The following is a 22776-nucleotide window of genomic DNA, read 5'->3' on the forward strand; positions in this document are numbered from 1 at the left end:
GAGATCGATGTCTTGCTTTCTACAAGCGGATACGTATGTATAAAGCCCTATTTACATTCTATACAGAAATCAAAGACTAATGTCATTCCAAGTACTCCTGCTATAACCTATTTTCCATTTCTCCCGCGCTCCAGGGTTGGGGGTAACATCTGGTTTATGGTTTTTATCAGATTTATCAATTTAGCAAATTAGTATAGATTTCAGAATAACAATAAGACCGGTTTTTAGATTTAATATAAACCTTATGGCCTAATTTGTATAGTAACTTTAAACGCGCTGATTATATTTCCATTTTCATTTAGGCGTTTAATTTTGTAACTTTGCATTGCATTCATCTGTTCGCGTATACAATTAAATATACAAGACAAACACTTTGGGCGAGATCATTACCATCATAATATGCAAAATACCATTGGCTTAAACATTACGCCTGTTTCAATTTATCAAAATAATCTTTAACAAAGTGTTTGTTCAGACATGTGGGAACAGAGGCGCTAGATTTTAAAATAGCAAATAAGGAAGAAAAACTGCAGTATCCCAAGGCGAAGTGACTTGTCTTAGCAATAAACAAATCGACGATGTCCTTGAAATGCTAACAGCGGGAAAACGTATCAGTGTCAATTAGATTACATTTCCTGTCCATACAGATATAACAGACAAGAGATATTTGCATCTTCTGCTTTCTGTTTCCATGGTTACCGGAGAAATTTCGTTAAAGGCCAATGAACCAAAGTATGTTTTCTTTTTTTCTGGTTTACATTTCCATGTTCTTCAAAACAAAACGTTTATAGCTAAATGGCACGCGACAGCATTGCACGTGAACATTTGCTCTGTAGTTAGAAAGGAACGCATTCGTAAGAAGCACAAATGTTTTCTAATATATACATAACATGTATCTATTGTTGATAATCATTTGTCTATCTAACTAAAATTTAGAGAGTATAACCATCTTATATATATATCTTATCTATATCCAAGACACAATCGCTTAAATCGGATTAAAGTTCATTTTCTATGTATTTATCAAGCAGCGATAACTGGAGAATGGTGCTGGTATGAGTTCATAATATGTAACGTTTATCCTCATAGCGGGCGATGAGAACCAGCAAATTACCAAAACCCAGTGAGCAACATAAAAGTACATCTGTCTATAAAACACCCGGGGTGGCCAGGCAGGGGAAAGAAAAAGGGCTAAACCTGTAAAATATGGCTATTAATGCAGCCAGGAGACATATCAACTACACAGAGCCCATGGTTTTATGTCCTAACCCGCTATATCGCTTCAATGGACTTCTATAGTGTTGCATGTGCATTGCATATCCGCCATGCGCCGCCTTTTATCTAACGTCCTATGGTGGCGAGCGTCGCTGTGACGTGCGTTTGTGAACGCGCTGAATGCACGCGATGGCGCCCCAATAGGCCAAACATGCCTTCCACGTGCACGGGTAAACCATATCAATTTTGAGAATCGCATGCATCACAGAAAATCAAACACCATCACGGCCAGGGAAACTGATAGAAATAATGACGTGTCCATTTGAAAAGGAATTTATACCACGTTTAGCATATTGTTATTGCGACACCTCTTGTGGCTGATCGACTAGTAACTATGGGATGTCATCACGTTTCGGACTTCACCCAATACAAAAGGCATAATGAGCCTGTATATTTTCTTCTCAGTGCCGACAACCGTGAATCAGGTTTTGTGTAACGACCCAGAGTATGATATTGTATCTATCAATCGTTTATAAACTGAAATTATAGATCCAGATACAAATGATAAGTAAATCATAAAATTCCGAGGTTTATACAACAATTAGCTGTGTCCATATAGGAAGTAAAATACAAGTTTACATACAGCAACTGATACGTAAAGATGATAAAAATCCGCGACTGTACATTATCAAAGCCCTTTCTTCATAACTGCCGACTAAAGATTGGAATGTTATACAAATCCAATAGAATGACATTTCTGTAAATGAATGCATGTTTAGAACAAAGTTTGTTGATATTTACGGGCGGTCGTTGGTCCAAGTGTTATAATGACCCAGACTAAACATGTAAACATTTTCATGATGTAGATGTGATCAACACTCGCCACGCTTCACGTCCACATGTCCGCCGGGAGACGGGTAAATTGAGTTAGATCGGGCGACGCTTTCAAATTATCGACATGTAGAGAATTCTACCTATACGATTCAGCCGCTGGACAAAACCAATTAGTTTAACCCTATATTGTATCGTCTACGTTGATTTATCGTCAAACTCATTTAAATGTTATCAGGAAATTAGCTTGTATCATTGAAATTGAAACTATTTTAAAACCCATTGCCAATTTCATGTAAAAGTGATTAGTCTTGCTGTTTGCAAACTAACCCGTATCGACCGGTCACAGGGTCTCCGCTTCGGGGACAGCAGTAATCACATACAATGTAGGACTCAACAATGCCGCATTTTGGGGACGAATTGTCTTCTTTAATTATACCCGATGTTAATCATGAATTAAATATAATTATGCCTTTGTCCTAATTGTTGGCCATGTGTTGTTTGATGTAATCTCTTTCGTCCCAAATCTCCCACAAGTCCAACCAAACCCTACTTAATGATAAAGGCTGCACCACTGATGACCACCCCACAACGACAAGTGATGGACCACAGGCGAATGTGGACAGATCGGCTACCCGATGGGACCGATACAATCTACTCCTACATATGCCATGTCTTTGTCCTCTTGGCTTTCTGGGCGGTCCGATAAAACACTATAATTAGATATATCCATTTCTCCTCCCGACCTCAGTCAACTCAGAAACCTAACCAAACAAACATATTTATAATCCCAGAAATTATCACCGATATCTTATACGGAATGACTAAACAATTTGTCACAGTTGGTGACCAATGTAATACATAATGTATGACTAGCAATGACCAATGTACCCGTACTCAGCATCCATCAACCAGAGCTACTGGGGGCCGTTCCGAACACATCCCTACCCCCTGGGGACCTGGTATCCCGGCCGTATAATATCACGTTACCTTATCTTACCTGATTCATCCATTACTACAACCATATGTTGGCGATCACTCGAGCCCGTGAATTATTGACCAATTCCGGTGATCGTGTAAGCGAGCGTCAGAAACAATTTGACGTGCAGGTGATAGTTATTATAAATTAAACACTACTTGTGTCGTCTCATTAATCATCGTCAATCTATTAATATTTCCATACCATACAAACGATATTTGTCATACGGGCACTGGACAATGGATTGGTTTTCTCGCCGTCCTGTGGTGCTACAAGGGAATATTGTAGCGCAGATATCGCCTGATTAAACAAACAAACGTCAATCCGGAGAAAGGGACCGTACTTCATCCGACATGTAAAGGCCGTGCAAAATAACCCACAAGTTGCAAATGTATATAAACTTGACTTCCGGGTCGTGGAGCAGACGAGAGTTGGTTTATTGATATAGTAGCTCGAGGTTTGGTTATGAGCGTGGCAGAGTTTTGATATAAACGGTATTCCTTACATTTACATTGTTTTACTTCCGCTATCACACGTGCTCCATGGAATATCCATTAAAAGGCCATTACTTTCCCCTTTCGCGATGAAATCAAATCTGGTTCTATATTGGTATTAGTGTTGATGTTATCCTCATCAATTTGGCAAATCTCCTCTTTAAGTAAACATTATGACAGCAGTGACGATCAATCTTACTGAGGTAATAATAGCGAAGGCACCACAGTGACAGAACTTATTTGGTACATTCGAAGAGGCTCGTGTATGTACCACGTGGTGTCACGTGCACATAGCTGACATACCAGATTCCCTACTAAAATCGTCATTTATTTTCCCCATTCCTAACCCTTTTTGATTTCTGCGTTCGTTCCGTCCCCCTTTCAACTAAAGAGATGCAATTCCCCGTGCCCCTACCAACAAAGCAATTTCGCACCTGCCCCTTCCCCTTTTGGAACGAGCACGTGTCGTGTCCCCATCCTTCCCCACGAGACATGGGCGTGTTCTGTTCCAGTCTTACCTACATCAACATCTCAAGGCTTCTACGACTGTAAATAAAATCGGCTGTAATTGTTGCATGTGGATTGGACATAGTATTTCTTCCTATTCTGTCCCCTGTCTGATTACTTGCACTCACGCACCTGCCGCCCGGAGTCACCGAAGCCTCGCGATTGTCTAGACCTACCAATCAGCATAGAAATACAATTGGACAAGCTTTACTCCAATATTGATAATTGCTCGTGTTTTACATAACAACACAGGACACTGTATTTCTATTTTTACAAACACCCCGGCACTAGGTCAATACTACAACGACACTTGACCTTGTTACGGGTCTATAAGTCTTAGTGTCAGTGTTCTATCGGCCATCGCAATGGTTTGTGTTCCATCAACAGAAACATCTCCTGTACACTCATTAAGTAGTGTTACATACGCAGCAGACTAAGTCTCTGATTTACTGTTCTAGGTAAAGATTCATTTCACTTTGTTGATTCACATTTGAAATCAATAACATTTATTCTTAGCACAATGAATATACACTATTAAAAGCGTCCTCGTTAAGTCCTGTAGTTCTTAGCACCATCTGTAAAGACTATACCTGATTAGTTAGGAGTATACCTGTAGTTAGGAGTATACCTGGTTAGTTAGGAGTATACCTGGTTAGTTAGGACTGTACCTGGTTAGTTTGGCCCTGCAGGTAGGGCGTTAGAATTGTACCTGCTGCCCCTATTGCATGATCGTAAAAGGCGACTAAATTTAGGATCTTATCTTTTCTTTTCTTCCTAACTGACTTTATCTTTCCTAATGCCTCCCTTGGCACCGCCTCACTTTTGGCCTAGAGTTGAGCGTTCGCCCCTGTGAGGAATGCTCTGGGTTCTGTCCCCTGGCCGAGACACACCAAAGTCTATAAAAGTGGTAGTTTCTGCTCCTGCTTAGCCTCAGTACACAGGGAGTGGGACGACTGGTTCGCCCGTTGTCAGTATAATGTGACCGGGTGGAGTGTGTTGCTTGGTGTCTTCGGCGGCATGCTTCAGTGATATAGCACTATAAAAAGGGCAACAGTTCCACTATACATGAAGACACAACATAAATATACCACAGTCTCCCAAAACACGCACCTCGCACAACATACACGCAACACACCGCATGCATGGGAGGCCGTCCTTACATGACCATAGCTGTTAATAGGACGTTAATTAATCAAACAAACAAACAAACCTGGTTAGTTAGGAGTATACCTGGTTAGTTAGGAGTATATCTGGTTAGTTAGGAGTATACCTGGTTAGTTAGGAGTATACCTGGTTAGTTAGGAGTATACCTGGTTAGTTAGGAGTATATCTGGTTAGTTAGGAGTATATCTGGTTAGTTAGGACTATACCTGGTTAGTTAGGACTATACCTGGTTAGTTAGGACTATACCTGGTTAGTTAGGACTATACCTGTTAGTTAGGACTATACCTGGTTAGTTAGGACTATACCTGGTTAGTTAGGATATACTGGTTATTATACCTGGTTAGTTAGGAGTATACCTGGTTAGTTAGGAGTATACCTGGTTAGTTAGGAGTATACCTGGTTAGTTAGGAGTATACCTGGTTAGTTAGGAGTATACCTGGTTAGTTAGGAGTATACCTGGTTAGTTAGGAGTATACCTGGTTAGTTAGGAGTATACCTGGTTAGTTAGGAGTATACCTGGTTAGTTAGGAGTATACCTGGTTAGTTAGGAGTATACCTGGTTAGTTAGGAGTATACCTGGTTAGTTAGGACTATACCTGGTTAGTTAGGACTATACCTGGTTAGTTAGGAGTATACCTGGTTAGTTAGGAGTATACCTGGTTAGTTAGGAGTATACCTGGTTAGTTAGGACTATACCTGGTTAGTTAGGAGTATACCTGGTTAGTTAGGAGTATACCTGGTTAGTTAGGAGTATACCTGGTTAGTTAGGAGTATACCTGGTTAGTTAGGAGTATACCTGGTTAGTTAGGAGTATACCTGGTTAGTTAGGGTATATGGTGAGTTAGTTAGTAGAGTATACTGGTTAGTTAGGATATACCTGGTTAGTTAGGAGTATACCTGGTTAGTTAGGAGTATACTGGTTAGTTAGGATATATTGTTGTTAGTTAGGAGTATACTGGTTAGTTAGGACCATACCTGGTTAGTTAGGAGTATACTGGTTAGTTAGGATATCAGGTAGTTAGTAGGAGTATACTACTGGTTAGTTATGGTTGTAGGAGTATACTGGTTAGTTAGGAGTATATCTGGTTAGTTAGGAGTATACTGGTAGTTAGGAGTATACTGGTTAGTTAGAGAGTATATCTGGTTAGTTAGGAGTTATATATACTGGTTAGTTAGGAGTATATCTGGTTAGTTAGGAGTATACCTGGTTAGTTAGGAGTATATCTGGTTAGTTAGGAGTATATCTGGTTAGTTAGGAGTATACCTGGTTAGTTAGGAGTATATCTGGTTAGTTAGGAGTATATCTGGTTAGTTAGGAGTATACCTGGTTAGTTAGGACAATACCTGGTTAGTTAGGAGTATACCTGGTTAGTTAGGAGTATATCTGGTTAGTTAGGACTATACCTGGTTAGTTAGGACTATACCTGGTTAGTTAGGAGTATATCTGGTTAGTTAGGAGTATACCTGGTTAGTTAGGAGTATACCTGGTTAGTTAGGACTATACCTGGTTAGTAAGGAGTATACCTGGTTAGTTAGGATCATACCTGGTTAGTTAGGACTATACCTGGTTAGTTAGGATCATACCTAGTTAGTCACCTGTAGGACCGTACCTAGTAAGAGCCCTATTCATTGGTCTAGACCCTACCTGGTAAGGAATTTACAAATACACAATGATGATGATCTGTACCACCACCAGTTATGACCATGAATTTTTAGAATCTAATCCTGGATGTAGGCAAATTTGTCGATGAATATAAAGTTTGCCGTGCAAACACACGTGCGCACCATAATCGCAAACCAAACATTGTCTAAAGCCCTTTACAAACATTCTCCCATTTGCTACTTTTTCTCGATTAATCGGTTTGAGCTCAACCCTGTTGTGCCCAGGGATAATAATCTGTTTAAAACATAAAGGTGTTAGCCAGGGTGACGTTTTGGGACTCTCATTTTATTCATACACAAATTCATATTTAAAGAACTAAATGCACTGAACAATCGTGCCCAATTGAACTTTAGTTCCTTGTATTAGAGAGAAATACAAACCGGTCTCAAAAGATTTCCCTCAGTATTTTCTTATAAATTTATAAAAATCGACAAGAGTTTGTCGTACACAAACTCGCCCCAGGATGGAGGTGAACAACCTCGTTCTTAAAGGTATACTGACTCTCAGCTAATGTCTTCGTGCTTGGTTCCAGGTAGATTTAACTGTCCCCTGTGTAGGCTAAATGTTCTCATTCATGGCTAATAGTATATCAACTCGTCCCAAAGCAGTAGAAATCCGGGATGTACTAATTAACAGTACACTCAATCCTACCCTGGGTATTAAACTATAGCATCACAGAAAAATGTGGAATATATTCTAGACAGCAATTAAAATTAAAAGCAAACCGCTATTTTTTTATTAGAAGTTAAAATTAATAATAGAAAAACATCATTTTTCTGATTGGGGAGTACAGAAACATCAATAACGCAATTATTTGGATGTTTTTGAAGCTGATAATCAAACGAGTAATTTTATTGGTTGTATTCACTCGGACGTGAACGCCGCACGTGGGTTTCACCGAGGGATACGCTTACATGCTATGCTCGCGTTTATATTTCGCCACTACTCTAAATATTGATTATTTTGATTTGATTGGCACACTATTTAACTCATAAATTTTGCGATGAAAGAACACATTGTCATTAAAATTGAATCTATTTTTAATAATTAACGTAGAATGGGTTGGATAGCGATGTACAGAAGCTGCAGTAAACAAATTTGATGTTCCCCATTCCTTTGCCGTGTTTGTTCTTTATTCTATCATTTCACAAAACAGCATTTGATTATGTCGCTAAACGTTATATAATCCAAACTGCTTTTGATCTCCAGTGAAATGAAATGAAAAGCTGTTTATATCGTCTATGAGTCAATAATGGAAATGGGAACCGCTGCATGAATATTTATAGCCCAGTTAATAATAGCGAACAGGTGTATTTGATTCCAGATCTAAAGCGACACCTATCGGGGAGGATGTCTATATATATTTACTGCTGGTTTATATAGCAACACGCCTAACTTTATCCTCTAAATTATGATCACACAGACGGATTTCTTGTGACAGGACAACAATCTTATATAACTACAGTTGTGCCCTAAGTGCTCTTGTCCACTCGCGCAGACGACACTCGCGCCCAATCACGCCCGCGGTTAATGTCCGACATCTCCAAATAATAAGCTGTATGCGTAAATGAACGGATCGAAATTACCCAAAGTAACTCTGCAAAGTGATATTGATTATTTCACATCTATCTTTCCCTACAGATATGTTTTTGGTCATAATTTCCAATTTCCGCTTCCGATCAATTTCTCCGTGATGACCGGGGCAGACGACATTGTCACACACATGATCGGCGTCCTTTTTCAGACGATTTCTGTAACCTATATCTAATGGTGTATATAGCTTCGCCTTAATTATCGTTTTCCCGGTTTAAAACGTTGTCAACTTCTCTGGGGAGTGCATGAGGGCTGATTGGTTCGCCAGTAAAATATATCATCGATTCTCAAATTACCGCTATAGGGCCATCACAAGCGATGAACAGATATTTTTTTTATCAAATTGTATCAACTTTCAATCTATCTCCTACTAAATCAGAATTATATGATGGTTTCCATTACTTTTCGTGGTCCAGAGCCATACAATCAGATTTTGTAAAACAAGCTAAAATGTACTTAAATCGCCTGCAGTCGAGATAACCTTTTCAATGTAAAATAAATCAATCACGAAATCTCGGTTTTCAAATAATTAATTTTCGTTTATAATAATTAAAACGCATTTACACACTAGTCGATTAATGAAACAATATGCATAAAATAATTAGAAAATGGACTTATTTTATCATCCGTTCAAATGAACCCAGTCTGAGATGTTTCAGTGACAACACTACTCCCTAACACACAGTGTGTGTGATAGAACAATTAATTACGACCAGCTGGTTTGTTTATGTTGTTTCCGCCAGTACAAAAGTCATAATAAATTAATGGCTGACACCTGTCTTTGTGGACAAATCACGCCACCTAGCGACAGTCGACGACATCGTTCCCTTACTTCCGGCGTAGAATTTATACAAGGGCGGTAACTGATAATGCGAACATTTAAAGTACGTTGACGTAAATTCTATTGACTTTGTAAAATTAAATTTATGCTTTACTTCGAATAATTAACATGCCGATTTGAGAGAATGGTGCCAGGAAAAGTTTTTGTTTAAAGTGTTTACAACATGTTATTTAGAAGAGACTTCGGAAAACATGTGGTTCATTGTTTATTTTCTGTCGCTATTTTTAAGAAGCTGGCCTATAAATAATGCCCCTCACAAGTAACACCAATATGATTTTGTAGCTGTGAAAATAAACCTGTCTCCCTTGCTCACTAAAACATGTTTTCTTCTTCGTAAAAACAAGGCTTAAGACAACTATCCGAATTGATAGGGTGCTCAACGTTTTAAATCAGTCCCTGACGGGTCGAGACTAAAACAGCTGTCGGCTGCTATCTTCTTGATCTGAGAAACGCTTGTTGTCTATGGCCTGGCCTGGCCCGACCACTGTATTCACAAGCGTTACACAGGTACTTGACATGAAAAATAACCTAAAAATCGCGATCTGATAAGCGTTTGCATCAGGAAATAAGATATCTTTATATTACCTGTACATCACATCTCTAAAAGGAATGGAGCGTAGATATGACTGTATTTTGCGTATTCTCTCGAACCATGACTAACTTTTATAACTAATTATAGTATTCCTCCTCACAAAGAAAGGGCAACGTACCCTGGAGATCCCTACCATAGTCTCGTTATTAGGTCATACGCATGGAATCATTCCATAATTGAACTATACTAGAAATTATGAAAAGAAAAAAAATCTAAACAAGAGGCCCATGGGCCTTTACGGTCATCTGACTCATGGCACAAAACAACAAAGTCACAGTATAAAGTAGTGGTTAACAATTAATATAAATAATACAAGAAACTTATTAGTTGAATATGTAAGTTTCTGAAATAGGTAAATGTCATTTGTTGAACAAACTTGGTAGCCCTTCATCCATATATGGTTGTAACCCATTCAAGGATTAATATAAGGAGTCAGATTTTAAAGCCAAATTTCAGCTAAGCTCCCAGTTTGGACCTCCGCCGTACTATCCCCATGGCTCTTAGCCTGGTCCTTTATAAAATATGATTGTCCTCACCTAAAGTTCCCCCTTCTGAATCAATTAAAACCCCTATAGACCAATTTTCATTGAGATCTGGAATGAACCCGAACACGGGAAGTGGGCCAGCAGCCATCTTGAAATACCAAAATTTTTTTCGAAAATGTTTGCATGTTGTTCGGCATCAATTAAAACCCCTATAAACCAATTTTCATTAAGATCAGAGACTGAAACCTTAAAACAGGAAGTGGGTCAGCGGCCATCTTGGAATACAATAATCTTTACGAAAATGTTTGCACGTTGTTCGGCATCAATTAAAACCCCTATAGATCAATTTTCATTGAGATCAGAGACTGAAACCTGAAAACAGGAAGTGGGCCAGCTAAAATTAAGAAAATTTGCCCTTTTGGGGCCCCACCCCTCAGCCCTTAGGGGTTGGACCAGGCTCATTTATATAAAATATGATTGTCCTTCCCCAATGATGTTCCACACCAAATATAAATGAAATCCATCCAAGGATGAAGGAGGAGTAGGATTTTAAAGCTTGAAATAAGAAAGTTTGCCCTTTTGGGGCCCCAATCCTCAGCCCCTAGGGGTCGGACCAGGCTCATTTATATAAAATATAATTGTCCTTCCCCAATGATGTTTCAAACCAAATATGGATGAAATCCATCCAAGGATGAAGGAGGAGTAGGATTTTAAAGCTTAAAATAAGAAAAATTGCCCTTTTTGGGCCACGCCCCTCTATCCCTAGGGGTGGACCAGGCTCATTTATATAAAATATGATTGTCCTTCCCCAATGATGTTTCACACCAAATATAAATGAAATCCATCCAAGGATGAAGGAGGAGTAGGATTTTAAAGCTTAAAATAAGAAAGTTTGCCCTTTTGGGGCCCCATCCTCAGCCCCTAGGGGTCGACCAGGCTCATTTATATAAAATATAATTGTCCTTTCCCAATGATGTTTCAAACCAAATATGGATGAAATCCATCCAAGGATGAAGGAGGAGTAGGATTTTAAAGCTTAAAATAAGAAGATTTGCCCTTTTGGGCCCCCTCTCAGCCCTAGGGTCAGACCATCTCAATTATAAAATATGAATGTCCTTACCTAATGATGTTTCAACTAATATGAATGAAATCCATCCAAGGATGAAGGAGGAGTAGGATTTTAAAGCTTAAATTAAGAAAATTTGCCCTTTTGGGGCCCCCCTCACCCTAGGGGTCGGACCAGGCTCATTTATATAAAATATATTGTCCTTCCCAATGATGTTTCAAACCAAATATGGATGAAATCCATCCAAGGATGAAGGAGGAGTAGGATTTTAAAGCTTAAATTAAGAAAATTTGCCCTTTTGAGGCCCTGCCCCTCTCACCCTAGGGGTCGGACCAGGCTCATTTATATAAAATATGATTGTCCTTCCCTAATGAAGTTTCACACCAAATATGGATGAAATCCATCCAAGGATGAAGGAGGAATAGGATTTTAAAGCTTAAAATAAGAAAGTTTGCCCTTTTGGTGCCCCACCCCTCAGCCCCTAGGGGTCGGACCAGGCTCATTTATTTAAAACATGACTGTCCTTCCCTAATGATGTTCCACACCAAATATGGATGATATCAACCCAAGGATGAAGGAGGAGTAGGATTTTAAAGCTAAAATAAGAAAATTTGCCCTTTTGGGGCCCCACCCCTCAGCCCCTAGGGGTCGGATCAGGCTCATTTATTTAAAATATGATTGTGCTTCCCCAATGATGTTTCAAACCAAGTATGGATGAAATCCATCAACGGATGAAGGAGGAGTAGGCTTTTGTATAAATATTCTTACGCACGACGCACGACGCACGGCGCACGACGACGGACGAAACACGATAACAATAGGTCATCCCTAAAAAAATAACATAAAAACTAGGTTATTCGTAGACTACAAATCAAATAGAACAAAATAAACCCGTTTCCTAGAAAAAGTACGTTTTGTGTCAGACCACAGACCAATACGTAGGGTCTTGCTCTCTACAATCATTTTCTCCCAGTAAGAAATTTAATGTGTTATGTCCGGCAGTTGTAATATAAAAAAAACTTGAGATGGAATATAACACGTAATTATCAATTAAATAAAACGTATCCAAAAGGGAGTATCTGCGAAAAACTTTTCACATTTCGTTAACTGAAAATTCCATTCATCATTTGTTCAATTAGGGATACTCGACCGAGATCTATATTTGTCGAGAAAATGAATGAACACTACATAATTATCACCTGCACGCGCGTGGCGCGAGCGCATTCCCAAACAAGACTGTCCGGACTGCTTTAATTAGATTTTTGACGGAGAATAAAGTTGTCACTTAGAGCTGAGGGGAAAAAGAACGGCTCATTAATTTAGAGAGGGTTTCCTCCGCCCTTTCCTTTAAATAAAAGTTCCAAGTAAGAAATTTAATGTGTTATGTCCGGCAGTTGTAATATAAAAAAAAACTTGAGATGGAATATAACACGTAATTTCAATTAAATAAAACGTATCCAAAAGGGAATCTGCGAAAAACTTTTCACATTTCGTTAACTGAAAATTCCATTCATCATTTGTTCAATTAGGGATACTCGACCGAGATCTATATTTGTCGAGAAAATGAATGAACACTACATAATTATCACCTGCACGCGCGTGGCGCGAGCGCATTCCCAAACAAGACTGTCCGGACTGCTTTAATTAGATTTTTGACGGAGAATAAAGTTGTCACTTAGAGCTGAGGGAAAAAGAACGGCTCATTAATTTAGAGAGGGTTTCCTCCGCCCTTTCCGACAGCTTGATGGCCATAGCACTGTAGCTCATCGCCATATCCTACTGTAGTTATCGTTTTGGAAGGAATATGTTGTATGTACTGATAAATATTATGCTAAGGACAAACAGTATACATGATAAACAATATGGTATTTCGTTTTCTGATTTAGATTAAATGGTTTCATTGACTGAAAAAAAAACATTTGAAGTTATTCAAACGACATGCATTCAAATTTGATCATAATGATATGCTCCTAACGATTTAAGGTATATTTTCAAACATAGATTACCGATGCTAGTTTTTTCTGGTATCTATTTTGAAGTTCGTCAACCTCAGCACAGATCAAAAACAAAAACATAACTCCGGTATGTTTGCGGTTATTCAACCTACGCCACATTCTGACAGAAATACCGAGATATAATCCTCACTACATTAACAGTTCTGAAGATTCATCGTTTTTCTAAAACGCCAAATATCGCAAAGTTTTAGCTGTCATACATCTTAATATATTTTTGTAAATCTTCCAAAGTTATCATTCTACACATCCGTTCAATAACAAGATTTTAACGAGTAAAAATTGTACACACATACATACAGGGCGAGGAACACCTTCCTAGACAGAGAACCTAGAAAGGTAATTTTAGTAAGTCGGGACCAATCGGTTACAATTTGAGCATAGGCCAACTGTATGTGAACTAAACGTTTCCATAATGTATTGTAGCGTTATACCGTACGACCCTCGGCTCCGGTATATAACTGAAGGTTAGGTTAGGACTATTGTTTATGTGAGTCTTTACAAATATGTCTGTCTATTGTTGAACGTCAAAACTAGGCCCAGCAGCTTCCTCGAGGACATATGTCGGTGATATACCGAGAAGATGTATAATCTGCTGCTAACAGCGTGTTGTTTACGTATGATCCCCACTAGAGATAATTCACGCGCCCCGGGGGACACGGGATCCTGGGAAGCAACATTTATAAGTCCGTATGTATACAAGGAGAAGATCCACCCTCATACTTCGTTCGTTCCAGTAATTCAATCACGGCTCTAACAGCAGTCAACAACAATAAAAAAAATAATCCAATACTACACAAAAAGTAGAAATTTGAGAATATTCGTTATTGATGTCGAAACAATAAGATAGCAGTAATGTATTCATGAAGCACCTGGGCCCCGAAAGAATACACAGATTGTCAGCCAAAATGGTATTAATTCAGGACCATTTAGGAAAACAGAGGAAAATAAATCACTTAAATGGCTGCTAAATGTTGTATTGAACATTAGCCGTGCGATAGCCCCGAGGTTTTCAGTAATGATGTACAGCTGAAGTCAATATCGTTACGTCAATGTAACTACTGCAGTACAGAAAAATACTTAATGACCATAGGTGATTAGGGTGAATGTCGAACTGACCACCCACTATTGTGGTCGGTCGTGGTCAAGCTAATATTCTTAGAACATCAATGGTCAAGCACAATCGTCTTAGACGAATGACATTGAAATAGGAAACACTTGGGCGACGAGTATTAGCCGGGGCACGTGGACACAGCACTGAACACAGTTGTGGAAACACAAGACACGGCGGTCGTGGCTGGACATGTGAAACTGTAGCTGTGGGGCGCCATTAATGTTAACTGACCGTGAACATATCCCGTTTATCTGGTACAAATTAATTACCTTCCTACAATTAATGTAGTCCGATACAAATGTAGATGTGCACGAGCCTGGAGCCGGACGAAGGGCGTGTCCCACAAAACCGGACTCCGGACAATCAGGGGAGGACATTGTCATAGCGACGTAAATAACATTAATCCGAATGATAACCATTAGCTGTCCACATTATGTATTGGGATACCCCACAGGGATCTGTAGTTTATATATATTTGGACCCACCAGAGTGTCCACCTTCTACCAGTTTTAGATGTATTAGGAGTCTAGACCGAAAATCGGTAAAAAAAAACCACCTACACTCCATATATTGCATAGACCCCTAAAACGTCTAAAAGTGATCTACAACATCTAGAATATTATTTTTACCGATATTTTTATCCAGACCCATAAAAAACCAGATCCCTGTTGTTGTATACACATTTCAAAATGAAAAGGCGTGACTGTAATTGGTTCTAACCAGATACAAAACGTAATATTATCATTGTTTAACCTTGTTCCTGTTTGTCCACTATATAGAAAAGGATTTTCTAATGTCGCTAAATAAAACCTAAATAATGTAGTGCTGTAGCATCTCGGTTTCCCAGCCGTCCTAAACAAAATTACACACACAAAGATAGAAGAAATACAGTGATATAATCACAAGAGTTTGACTTTCTGTCAATAATATATAGTATAAATATAGAAAAAAATACCCCTATATATTAAATAAAAACAGTATATAGGTTTTTTTAATATATATATTTATACTATATATTATTGACAGAACGTAAAACTCATGTGATATAATATATCATTGTAATAAGCGGCCTTGTGTGAAATACTACCCTATAGTACGTCCGTGAACATTTCGAGTTCGGGGTTTTTGTCCAAGGCCAGTACAGTTCAGCCCTGTATACCGTGTTAACACGGTTATAATTATATAGGTGTCAGCCCCACAAACAGTCCCCCGAAATCTTCTCCATTTTAGTGCCGACTTAAGTGTCATATTTATTACTCGTGTTAAAAACATCACTTGTGTTGCATGCCTGGGTTATAATTTCCTCGTTACTATTTACAAGTACTGTCGTTACCCCATCGTGTTAATCGCCTGTAAATAAACCTATTCACCTATCTCAATACACTACTGAAGAGCTTAAACTTGTATTTTAAAACTTTGAGTATGTCATATATTTGTGGAATGTTTATACCGCCTTTCAGGCTACATCTCACTGCTCGGTTCCGCTTCACTGGATACTTTTCTGGTACAAAACATAAAATTTCCATAATGTTTGGTGTCACAGATGCTATACAACCGTAATAAATGACACATTCAGCCTGACGAAATATATGCTAGAATAAAATGTATACATATCGTTACATATGTACATATGTGACCCCGACCAGAGGTCAAGCCTAAATAAACACACCTTTGGTCCATTAGTGCTACTTACTTATCGTTGATGAAGTAGTGCCAATATTGTCAGAATTGTATATATTGTACCACTCCATCCCCAACTCCCCCTCCCCAACCCCCATCCCCTCTCTGGAACTTAAAATGCATACATTCGCACGCATAGGTACAAAGATACAGCGACTGAAAGAGTTTAAAAACTTACCAGTGTCGATACTTAATCCATGTCCACATAGAAATAAGGTTAGCACTCCTCGTATAATCCACACAAACTTAGACATTTTGAAGAATCATGTCAAATCCATACGAATGGTAGTATACCTGTCACATTTCGAACTGGAAATAAACTATATAAGGTCGACTAATCCCGACTTTGTCTGTTGTGCCCAGTTCTCGGAGTCTATTTCACTACTCCATCGGCTAAACACACATATGAAAGCGATGCACTCCTATTTGCGCATGCGTGGCTGATATCGGTGCTCTCTCTGTTAGCAGTGGTACTTCAGCAGCCGTACCGGTACACGTAGATGTATATCGGGGCGGGCCAGGCTGCCAAATGGGGAGCATGGGGGACTATCCCTTCAGGTACATGTACACACTACCATACACACAGACACCTTACAGCCTCACTGACTGAACACGGTAACGGAAAATTATGGATTTCATACACAAAAACATTAACCTCGAGGCACGCGACTGTCAACTTGGGGATGAAAGTGGAGCAGATTTGTATGAATGAAAAACTGATTTTATCCCCCGACGTTGTCAGTTGAGTTAGGCGGTTGTGTTACGAGCTGTTCAACAGGTGGAACGAATGGCGGGGTTATAAATGTATAAGTCTCCGACTATATCCACACTATTGACTAGAATATATGTGATCTTTTTATAATAGGATAATCATCTCGTAACACGCGCGTTCGATTACAGACATCTACCTTATGATGTTTTTGTTCAAAACAATGTGATCTGTCAGGCATGTTTTTGTTCAAAACAATGTGATCTGTCAGGCATATGAGCAGCGTGGCTCGACTTCGTTTCACCTGTCCTTCGTTCATCTGTCTTTTATCTGTACGACACGTGAGGGTCATTGTTCAGTCCCGTAATTCTGAAACGCAAAACACTCCATTTAGATATAAGGTGCAATACAACTCCTATTTAACCGCTAGGTGGAGTGTCGGGTTCATTCTAAATGTGTTATCTATGTAATGCGTGTTTTGAATTTGGCCAGACCTAATTTTAAAATAACTGTAAAGTATTTCTCCTTGGAACATACCACACGTTCCGTGGCAGACCAGTACTTTACGGAGATGATCGCTAGGTCCCTACGCCTGTCGTCTCTGATTACTGGGAGAAGTCCGCGCTGCAGTTTCCAAGCACGCATCTGAAATTCGGAATTCATGATACCCAAGCTGTAAACAAACAAAGCAAGTTATGATTATATTGTGTGTTAGAGTTAATTTTTATTATTCTTATTGTGTGTTAGAGTTAATTTTTATTATTCTTCGAGTAAGTATGATACAATTTTGATTCCTATTTATAAGCATATCTTCTCTTCGAAAACAATTATAAAATGAACAAAATAAAGCTCTCTACTGTTCTAAAGACTGTAAAGAATTAAAAATAATCGGGCTATCTCAAAATCTCAAATTACGAGGGATAAAGTTTCCAAAGCACAACTCCGATTCAACTCTAACTCGAAATAATATAATTAATTTATTTCTAAATGAACACTCAATGTTATAGGTTACTGACTGACCTGAGGTTGGAGCAGTAAATTTTACAAATGTCACCGTAGCTACGGAAGGAAAAGTACATACTTAATGAAATGGTCCTTCTCATTGTAACTGGCGTCAACACGTAAATAAAACAGCCATCAAACACACTTTAACCTTTGTTAAACTCCTTGATTATTAGTAAAGAGTACAACTTACAACCAGAAAAGAAGTGATCTTTTTCTGATAGGTGAGTTCACAGTATACTGTAAACCAACACATTTACTCGTGCTTTTGAATTTCGCGGGCGATAATTTTTTAACTTAAATTGTCGCGAAACTGTTTTAGATAAAGTAAAGAAGAACCCAAAAAGTTCTTTGGATTTCAGGATCGTGAAATCAATTTAGCGTGAATTCATCCTTAGGCATTGAAACGTAAAATCGTGTCGCGAAAATAAGAGTAAAAACAGTGGTTAACAGAACAGAAGCATGACAGCCAAAATAATAGGCTTAGTGGTTAACAGTAGTATGGCAGCCAAATTAACAGGCTTAGTGGCTAACAGTGGTATGGCAGCCAAATTAACAGGCTTAGTGGTTAACAGTGGTATGGCAGCCAAATTAACAGGCTTAGTGGTTAACAGTAGTACGGCAGCCAAATTAACAGGCTTAGTGGTTAACAGTGGTATGGCAGCCAAATTAACAGGCTTAGTGGTTAACAGTAGTATGGCAGCCAAATTAACAGGCTTAGTGGTTAACAGTAGTATGGCAGCCAAATTAACAGGCTTAGTGGTTAACAGTAGTATGGCAGCCAAATTAACAGGCTTAGTGGTTAACAGTGGTATGGCAGCCAAATTAACAGGCTTAGTGGTTAACAGTGGTATGGCAGCCAAATTAACAGGCTTAGTGGTTAACAGTAGTACGGCAGCCAAATTAACAGGCTTAGTGGTTTACAGTAGTATGGCAGCCAAATTAACAGGCTTAGTGGTTAACAGTAGTATGGCAGCCAAATTAACAGGCTTAGTGGTTAACAGTAGTATGGCAGCCAAATTAACAGGCTTAGTGGTTAACAGTAGTATGACAGCCAAATAACAGCCAAATTAACAGGCTTAGTGCAGTTAACAGTAGTGTTAGTGTATGGCAGCCAAATTAACAGGCTTAGTGGTTAACAGTAGTATGGCAGCCAAATTAACAGGCTTAGTGGTTAACAGTAGTACGGCAGCCAAATTAACAGGCTTAGTGGTTAACAGTAGTACGGCAGCCAAATTAACAGGCTTAGTGGTTAACAGTAGTACGGCAGCCAAATTAACAGGCTTAGTGGTTAACAGTAGTACGGCAGCCAAATTAACAGGCTTAGTGGTTAACAGTAGTACGGCAGCCAAATTAACAGGCTTAGTGGTTAACAGTGGTATGGCAGCCAAATTAACAGTAGTATGACAGCCAAATTAACAGGCTTAGTGGTTAACAGTAGTACGGCAGCCAAATTAACAGGCTTAGTGGTTAACAGTAGTGCGGCAGCCAAATTAACAGGCTTAGTGGTTAACAGTGGTATGGCAGCCAAATTAACAGTAGTATGACAGCCAAATTAACAGTTGTATGACAGCCAAATTAACAGTTGTATGACAGCCAAATTAACAGTTGTATGACAGCCAAATTAACAGTGGTATGACAGCCAAATTAACAGTTGTATGACAGCCAAATTAACAGTGGTATGACAGCCATATTAACAGTGGTATGACAGCCAAATTAACAGTATTATGACAGCAAAATTAACAGTATTCATTATGACAGCCAAATTAACAGTTTTATGACAGCCAAATTAACAGTGGTATGACAGCCAAATTAACAGTAGTATGACAGCCAAATTAACAGTGGTATGAAAGCCAAATAAACAGTAGTATGACAGCCAAATTAATAGGCTTAGTGGTTAACAGTAGTACGACAGCCAAATTAACAGGCTTAGTGGTTAACAGTAGTATGACAGCCAAATAAATAGGCTTAGTGGCTAACAGTGGTATGGCAGCCAAATTAACAGGCTTAGTGGTTAACAGTGGTATGGCAGCCAAATTAACAGGCTTAGTGGTTAACAGTAGTATGGCAGCCAAATTAACAGGCTTAGTGGTTAACAGTAGTACGGCAGCCAAATTAACAGTAGTATGACAGCCAAATTAACAGTTGTATGACAGCCAAATTAACAGTTGTATGACAGCCAAATTAACAGTGGTATGACAGCCAAATTAACAGTGGTATGACAGCCAAATTAACAGTTGTATGACAGCCAAATTAACAGTGGTATGACAGCCAAATTAACAGTGGTATGACAGCCAAATTAACAGTATTATGACAGCCAAATTAACATTATTCATTATGACAGCCAAATTAACAGTTTTATGACAGCCAAATTAACAGTGGTATGACAGCCAAATTAACAGTAGTATGACAGCCAAATTAACAGTGGTATGACAGCCAAATTAACAGTGGTACGGCAGCCAAATTAACAGGCTTAGTGGTTAACAGTGATATGACAGCCAAATTAACAGTGGTATGACAGCCAAATTAACAGTTGTATGACAGCCAAAATAATAGTAGTATGACAGCCAAATTAACAGTGGTATGAAAGCCAAATAAACAGTTGTATGACAGCCAAATTAACAGGCTTAGTGCTTAATAGTGCTATGACAGGAAAATTAACAGTGGTATGACAGCCAAATTAACAGTTGTATGACAGCGAAATTAACAGGCAGGTATTGCTATAATAGATTAGGAACTGAAATATGTTTTAAGCTTACGCAATAAAGTCTTTGTTTTACCGGAAATGAGAGAAGAATTAGAAAGATAATTTTAAAAAGACTTTTTGTAATGAAAAAACTACGTTTCGCATCATAAAATATGTTATTAGAATTAGTGTAGTTGTTTGTGAGCTATTCTCTTGTATAATTTGTAGGTAGTCGATTGTGACGTCATTATTTCGAGGCGAAACGCCACTTTTTTTGTAAAAACAACCACTTTTTGCGAAACTCGCGTCGTTTTCTCTGAAAATAATGATGTAACGCTTGCAAACACATGACGTCACAATCAATACCTATCCGCAATGGCAGGTAACTCTGTACTATGCAGGAGATGGAGAAAGGTTGGTTTCTAATAGTCCATTGATGTGGAGCTTCATGGTAATCATGCTGTGAAGGCCTACTAGCGATAAATAAGTGTTTAAGATAAAAAATTAAGTGTGGACATTTTGATATTTCTTACCAAGAGGTATAGAATATAAACTTAACAAACGACACTTATTCTAGTGTCAAATTTTGTCAGAAAATCGCTTTTGGCAATTTTTGTGAACAATGAAAACAATAAAACTGATGCATTCTATAATATGCATCTCATATGTAGATATATCTATCATGATGAATTCAAGTCAAATTCCATGACAATTGCAACCTGATCATTTTCGTTGTTGTAATAGATATGACCTTAGCCATTCTAAAATTGCGTATTATGGTGTAACAATTAGGGTGTATAAAACTATTAATACACCACAGGGAACCATGTAGACTAAGTGTGGGACGTGTAGTAGTATCGTGTACATGGGCATGGACAGGAATCGTGGATAATGGCGAACTATTGGGAATGTAGCGTTTCTGCTAAAGTTCAATTTAATTTAGGACATATTCGGTTACTAAAGAGGACTATTATGTGTGGAACATCATTGTATATAGGCATTACTGTTCACCAGAAGGTTATACCAGGGATGGAAATTAAAACTTTCCCCTTTGTTGGTATTTTTGCGTCATGATTATGGTAGATTCTAGTTGTGGAAAGTCGGATTTCGGAGAAAAAACCTAAACAGCAAGTGATGAAGGACTTGTGGAATATCACACACCTTGACCACTAACTCCACTGAAGCCGGTCCTAAGCTTACATGTGGAGGGGGAGAAGGGACTATTGTCCTCTCTGTATTGTAACCTCATCTTAGACCATCGATATATTTTTATGTTATTATTATTAATTCATTAAGAAACTTTTGTGTCGGAAAGCTAGTGGGCCTTTAAAACAATAAAAAAATAATAAAAAAAAAATGGTTATGATCCAGTAGTTCAGGACTTCAGAACGGTTTATCGTAGAATTCTCATTTTTTCGAGATGACGACGACGACGATGATGATGATGATAATACTGATGATAGCGATGATGATGATGGTGGTGATGAGGATAAATATAATGATGATGATGGTGATGATGGTACATATAATGATGATGATGGTGATGATGATGCTGATGATGCTGATGATGCTGATGATGGTGATGATGATGATGATGATGATAATTCGTATTGACTATATACTATTAAAACTACCATAACTAAAAAAGTGGAGAAATAATCAAATTGTTTGGCCTGATGATGTCATAAAATGACGTTTCAAATTAGGCAATTACATTCATGGTTTATTGAATGCCATCTTGGTGTATAAATAGGTAGACGAGGGATGGCTAGTTGGTAACAATATGCTTTAAATGTTACTAGAACAGTTATATACAATACCAATGGGATATGAAACGCCATTAGGCTTATTACAGCCAGTGCTTTATTACAGCAGGTCTTGGCCTTCTGTACAATGTCAGCTATGATTCACTGACAAATCTACGAGCCTTGTCCAGCATATATCACACGTAATAATCACATAATTACAACTCAACTATTGAATAACTCTATTTTTTACCATCGCCTTGCGATGCATATCGATCTTTTACTGGCAATTTACGATACAGTCAACAGCCTTACATTTCATTGGATGCAGTTTCAGTCACTATATTTCTATACCTAACACAACAATTTATTATACAATACGCTATCATTTGTGTGTG

General features: G+C 38.5%; 2 protein-coding genes across 3 annotated transcripts in view; one reads left to right on the forward strand and one right to left on the reverse strand.

Annotated features, from left to right (window-relative positions):
• Positions 1–16953, reverse strand: part of LOC138325813 (receptor-type tyrosine-protein phosphatase mu-like) — a 130047-nt gene extending 113094 nt beyond the window's left edge. Inside the window, exon 1 of one of the 2 annotated variants that reach the window (XM_069271738.1) lies at positions 16415–16953. In XM_069271738.1, the coding sequence (XP_069127839.1) occupies positions 16415–16490 (76 nt within the window). In that variant the 5' untranslated portion in view covers positions 16491–16953. The remainder of the gene's footprint in view (positions 1–16414) is intronic. The other variant, XM_069271737.1, reaches the window with a different exon arrangement.
• Positions 16954–18448: 1495 nt separating this feature from the next.
• Positions 18449–19009, forward strand: LOC138326506 (uncharacterized). The gene has a single exon (XM_069272605.1). It carries the CDS (start codon positions 18449–18451, stop codon positions 19007–19009), a length of 561 nt encoding a protein of 186 aa, XP_069128706.1.
• The last annotated feature ends 3767 nt before the right edge of the window (positions 19010–22776 follow it).

This window comes from Argopecten irradians, chromosome 6, assembly GCF_041381155.1.
Source record: "Argopecten irradians isolate NY chromosome 6, Ai_NY, whole genome shotgun sequence".
NCBI classification, from domain to species: domain Eukaryota; kingdom Metazoa; phylum Mollusca; class Bivalvia; order Pectinida; family Pectinidae; genus Argopecten; species Argopecten irradians.

What these genes read in the sequence shown, in the direction of transcription:
- LOC138326506 (XM_069272605.1), top strand. Translation starts at nt 18,449, where the DNA reads ATGGCAGCCAAATTAACAGGCTTAGTGGCTAACAGTGGTATGGCAGCC.